The following is a 5,661-nucleotide window of genomic DNA, read 5'->3' as shown; positions in this document are numbered from 1 at the left end:
GGGGGGGGGGGCTGTTGGGCTTGGTGAGGTGATCCCCCGCCACAGCATCCTCTTCATCCTCTTCCTCAAAAGGGTTGTACTCTCTGAGCACACAGGCTGGCGGGCCAAGGGAAGGCTCTGGAGCAGGAGGGTTGGCCGTGTCCTCAGCTGAGGGGCTGGCGAGGTCTTCTTCCTCATCGAAGGGATTCAGGGAGGGCGCCTCACTGCGAGGCGACGCGGTGCTTTGGGGCAGGAACTCCTGGCCCAGGGCTGGGGGCCCAGACCACCCTCGGAAGGGCTCGGGAGCCGAGCTGGGTGGAGAGGTCTTGGTGGCAGTGCCGCTCCGAGCTGGGGAAGAGCCCAGATCCAAAGCGTGAGCGAGGTGCGTGCGTGGCTCCCTGCTCGGCTCCAGCTGAAAAGGCCTGATCTCCCGGAAGTCCAGGGACCGAGTCCGCGTGTGCAGAGAGGCCGCCTGGCCCTGCTCGCGCTCCCGCTCCCGCTCCCGCAGCACCTGCAGCTGTTCCCGCTGCAGGTCCTCCTCCTCGGCCTGCCTGCGGGACAGCGCGATGGCCTTCTCGGTCTGCTGCTGGTCGTACTCGTCCTGCAGCTGGCGCAGGTTCTCCTGCAGCGTGCGCACTTCATCCGTCCGGCCCGCGGCCTTGGCCTGCCGGATAAAGGACGTGATGTTGTGGATCTGCTGCAGGAGGGGGTCCGGGTCCTCGCTCTGCCTCTGGCCTTCCGACAGCGGGAGCCAGCCCTCAGCCTTTCTCAGCGGGGCAGGACCCCTGCGAGGGGGCGCCACCTCCCCGTTGGTCGCGCGGGACGCCAGGTCACTCCGCCTCTCCTCAAGCCTCCGCTGGGATTCCAGGGCAGCCTGGGAAGACACCAAAGCCAAAAAGAAACACGGTCACCAGGCCAACAGCCACACTGCCGGCCACCACTGCGGCCACGCCATGCCCATTCCAGTGAGACCCCAATTCCCCACCTCAGGACTATGATATCCAGCTGCTAAAATCAAGCCATGATTTTTCAAAATTAAAATAACAACAGTAAGTTAAGAGGTAAGCGTTCCTCCATCTCACATTCACTGGCTAAACACTTACCTTAAACCTCTGAGGTCTATTACCACTCATCTACACTGGACTCTCACACAATCTCAAACACACATATTATTCTCTGCTTAATACTGCATGTCCCAAAGTGTTCTAAGAACTCCCTGGTGTCTGGGTCATCTGCAGCCCGTACCGCGGGGAGGACTGCCAGTCTCCATGGTATTCTAGACAAGAGAAAATCAGCAGAACCTCTGAAAGAAAAATAGGATCTGGGGGAGAAAAACAGTTACTTTGATTTCTAAAATGCAAGAGGCCAGAACAGAAGGAAAACACAAACCAGAGCGAGTGAGAGGTTCTGACTTAACGACAACCTCATGGGACCTCCTGGGAGCCTGTGGAGGCCTCTGTGCTCATGGAGCCGCGTGGAAGAAGCCGGGTGCCAGCGTCCCCTGCCTCGCTCACCTGCCTCTCCAGGATCCTCTTCTGCTCCATCTCCTGCTTCCTTTTCTGTTTCAGTTCCTCAAACTGCTCTTTGGTTGGCAGTGACATCAGACCAAGCAACTTTTCCTGTAGGGGGTCACGGACAATTTTACACTTAAACCCTTTTCAGGGGGGAAAAAAATGAATCTGAAGTTCCCTAGTGAGAGCCCGCTGAAGCTACGTCACATCGGTCTCAGACAGTCACCCTAACAAGCAGAGCAGGGAAGGACCTAACCCTGAAATCAGGTCCGTGCCAGCTTCCTTATGGAGGGCCAGCCTTTTCATTAGATGATCAACACCAGACATCCCGGTTACTTGCTGTCTCAGTGAGGCCTTTTCCTGCCCTCCCTGTCCATTACCACATCTGTAAGCTACCGTCTGAGCCCCACCCCCATGCCCTCCTTCCATTTCTCCCCAGCACTTTCCACCCTCTTAAACCATATATTCGGTTCTTTCTCATCCATCCCCTCTCTATAATATAAGCTCTATGAGAACGGGAAGGTCTATCAGGACACCCAGCACCTAAAACTGCCTGGGCCGCAGCAGGCACCCACCGACGACTATGGAATACAGTCATCCATCAGAAGCAGGAGGGGCCTCGCTCTGCAGGATGGTGTCAGGTAACTAACCCAACAGCACATGTACATCTCCGTCAGGAGCCGCACAGGCGACTGTGACTCTCACAAGGGCTTTCTGAGGTCGAGACGACTCAGATGCAGCCTCCCAGGTGGAGTGAGCCCTTGAACAATCACCTGTCTCCTCCAGACCAAGAGCCCAGGGAGAGCCCCCAGGAGCTTATCCCAAGGAGAAAACGCTCTGTGCAAGCAGGTCCACCAGGCACTCCTCACAGCAGCGGAGAAATGGGAGCCCATCAGATGCCCAGGGACAGGGGAACAGTTACATAAAGGGTGGTGAGCACACCCAGAGCAGGGTCTATGTCACTTTCTTTTGACATGCAGATTTTTCTCTAGATGTGGCTGACACACGTGTAACCCTAAAGAGCAGTAAGTGTACGAACAGAGAACAAGCAAGCCATGGGCCCCGTCCACCCTCTGAGTGGTGGAGAGTGGCGGCTTTACCTGCACAAACAGTGTGGCTGAGTATCTGATCATCCTCTGCAGCCGCAGCGTGTTCGGATGTGGCAGCGGGTCCTGCTTCATGTCTAAGGTTAAGATCTTCTTACTGCATGAGAACAAACACGTCGCTGTAAGAGGCATGGCCAGCCTCAGAAACACGGGTGAAGAGTCCCCAGTCGCCAGGCTTGCATGCCGGCAAGGTATGACGAGAAATGGGCTCCAGGCTCCCCTGAAACGTCCTTGCAAGTGAAGCCCGTTTCTTACCTGCTGGCTGTACCTGAGGCCCCAAACAAGCACAGGGCGAACGACAAACACCCAGCCACCGAGGGCCATGACCGGTACAGCAGGGGAGCCCTGTGCTTAGTTTAGCATTCTGCTGTCACTGCCTCACAAGCCTCCTTTTTGTATTTATTTCTGTATTTGGCTGCATCAGGTCCTGGTTGCTGCTGCAGGCTCTCGGGTGCGACACACAGACTTCTCTTCAGTTGTGGGGCGAGGGCTCAGTAGTTGCAGTACACGGGCTTGGCTGCCCCGTGGTATGTGGAATCTCAGTTCCTCGATCAGGGATTGAACCCACATCGGAAGGCGGATTCCTAACCACGGGACCACCAGGGAAGTCCCTTACAATTCTGAACTTGGATCAAGGACCTGCATTTTCACTTTGCATCTGATCCTGCAACCTCTGTCTTTCATGTCCGGATGGACAAGGGTTCCGCATCTCTGTTTTCTGAATCACAGTACTTCCTATACCGCAAAGGGCTGAGCTAACCCCAACAGCCAATCCACAGTTAAAAACAGTAGCTGGGAAGTCCCTGGTGGTTCAGTAAGACTAGGCCACTTTCACTGCCGCACGCCTGGTTCTGGTCCCTGGTTGGGGAAAAAAAACCCCACAAGCCACACAGTGCAGCCAAAAAAAAAAGCAGTGGTCAAACTGAAGAAAGAGTCTGGACTCCATCCTGGTTCCAGCACTTTCGCTAGCTGGGGTGCACTCTTGCACCTATGAAATGGGGGTGTTAATCTCTACGTCACAGGGTAACTGTGGCAGAACACAAGAGCCACCCTGAGTGGAAGCAGCCCGTGACCGACACACAGCTGACGCCAACCGGCTCCTGTTCCTTTAACAATCATGAACGGTAAACTCCTCAAGCAAGTTACCGAGACGCACTGAGGGCCGGAGCTGGCAGCCCCCTCAGCCTCCTCCTCACACACACCCCCGATCACCAGGACCAGGTAAGCTAGGTCTGCTGGCCGCCCACCACCCGGTAAACCCAGCACATCCTCCACTTAAGCCAACAGGTAGGAACATCACCTAACAGACCTTACCTTAACGCGTCTATTAGCTCATACACTTTCTGCACTTCCACTCGAAGGTCACCAGCATGTTCCAGACTGTAGGTTGTCTCTCCAGCACTAGGGAGAAATAATGCAGATGTTTGATCTAGGTTTCACGGCACTGAATGGAGAGTGTGGTGTAAAAGGACTCTACAGGTTTAAGGCCTCACAGAGAGAGGGATAGTTAATTCTCTCCAAGTCATTTTAGACTCCCCCGCCATGTGGCTCTGCTGGTAAAGAATCCACCTGCAATGCGGAAGACCTGGGTTCAATCCCTGGGTTGGGAAGATCCCCTGGCAAAGGGAAAGGCTACCCACTCCAGTATTCTGGCCTGGCGCATTCCATGGACAGTATAGTCCGTGGGTCGCAAAGAATCAGACACGACTGAGCGACTTTCACTGTCACTTTCATATAATGCAATGCTCGTTCCTTTTCAAAATGTGAGTGTTAATTAACCAGAAGTCGCTTTTAATTTGCTGATGCCGTGGGAAAACCAGTGCCGAGGCCTATGATGGCCAGCTCCTAAGCTCGTTGTCAAAATAAGCAGGACTGACCCTGCTTCAGCCTAACACTTTCCCGGAATGACTTCTGTGCATCTAGGAAGAGGGATGAGTTGCTTACCCCACACCAGAGGAGAAGGCACTTTTCTTTCCTCAAAGACCACCCAGAGAGCAGAGGAGGGGACATCAGAAAAGGCCAGTGGGGGCTTATCAGTCTCAGAGGAACAACGTGGTTATCATGTGGTCTCAGAATTTCATTTACGAGGCTGCCACTCCCACCAGGCAGCTTCCCTGGTGGCTCAGTGGTAAAGAATCTGCCTGCCAAGCAGGAGACCTAGATTTGATCCCTGGAGCAAGAGGATCCCCTGGAGAAGGAAATGGCAACCCACTCCAGTATTCTTGCCTGGGAAATCACAGTCCATGGGGTGGAAAAGAGTCAGACATCACTTAGCAACTAAGCGCGCACACACACTCCCACCAGAGTGCTGAATTCCAAGTGCAGTGATGATGGTTTTTCATTTTTATACCCCTAGTAACTAACACATGGGACGAGCTTAAGGTTTCCTGAGAACAGAAGCATTTCACGTGATCTCCCAGCTATTAATCCAGCCTCAGCTATGGCCACTCAGCTCCCTTCCTGAGGCAGCAGCAAGTTAAGTTAAATAAAAGCCCTGCCAGGCTAACCTGGTTTCCCTCTATCAGGCAATCCTGGCTGGAAAAACCCTGGTGTGTTCTGTAATCTACAGACTCAGCAAAGTTGTTTCATCATCTCTAACAGCACAGTTTGCAAAAAGAACATCAGACCAGAACCAAGAGGACTTGTACTTTGTCTCAATATCACCAAGTCATGTGGAAGATAACAGGGCTGGCCTAAATCTGGAATCGCTGCCCTGGTCTCAGTCACATCAACCCACTGTGTTATCTTCGGGGCAGCCGTCAGGCCCGGCTTCGTTATCTTGTGTGTTACTTGTTCGCTTGTCACGGTCTGCACTCCCGTGATAATGGCGCTGTCTTCGCTGTGCACTGCTACAGCCCCAGCGCTCAGAAGAGTGCTTGGCACCCAACGCGTGCTTGATAAACACCCACTGAATGACTGAGTGACAGACTGAGACGCACGTACTGAAGCTCTGCAGAACTGGTCTTGGGAGGAAGAGTTAACACACCTGGAGACGTTCTCAGCAACGGTAGCTCCCCTCTGGCTAGAGGAGAGCCCACGGACCCACAGTGGTGTCAAAGGCACAA

General features: G+C 54.1%; 1 protein-coding gene across 5 annotated transcripts in view; it reads right to left on the bottom strand.

Annotated features, from left to right (window-relative positions):
* The window catches only part of RBSN (rabenosyn, RAB effector), a 35,404-nt gene that overhangs the window by 3,350 nt on the left and 26,393 nt on the right, over positions 1-5,661 (bottom strand). For all 5 annotated transcript variants that reach the window (XM_010862479.1, XM_010862477.1, XM_010862476.1 and 2 more), the window contains exons 9-12: positions 3,911-3,997; positions 2,591-2,693; positions 1,494-1,598; positions 47-853 (exon numbers count right to left, since the gene is read on the bottom strand). In XM_010862479.1, coding sequence (XP_010860781.1) covers positions 47-853; positions 1,494-1,598; positions 2,591-2,693; positions 3,911-3,997 — 1,102 coding nt within the window. The remainder of the gene's footprint in view (positions 1-46; positions 854-1,493; positions 1,599-2,590; positions 2,694-3,910; positions 3,998-5,661) is intronic.

This window comes from Bison bison, unplaced genomic scaffold, assembly GCF_000754665.1.
Source record: "Bison bison bison isolate TAMUID 2011002044 unplaced genomic scaffold, Bison_UMD1.0 scf7180017864482, whole genome shotgun sequence".
Taxonomy (NCBI): Eukaryota; Metazoa; Chordata; class Mammalia; order Artiodactyla; family Bovidae; genus Bison; species Bison bison.
The sequence above is the reverse complement of the archived record's forward strand: the minus strand, read 5'-3'. Positions and strand labels throughout refer to the sequence as shown.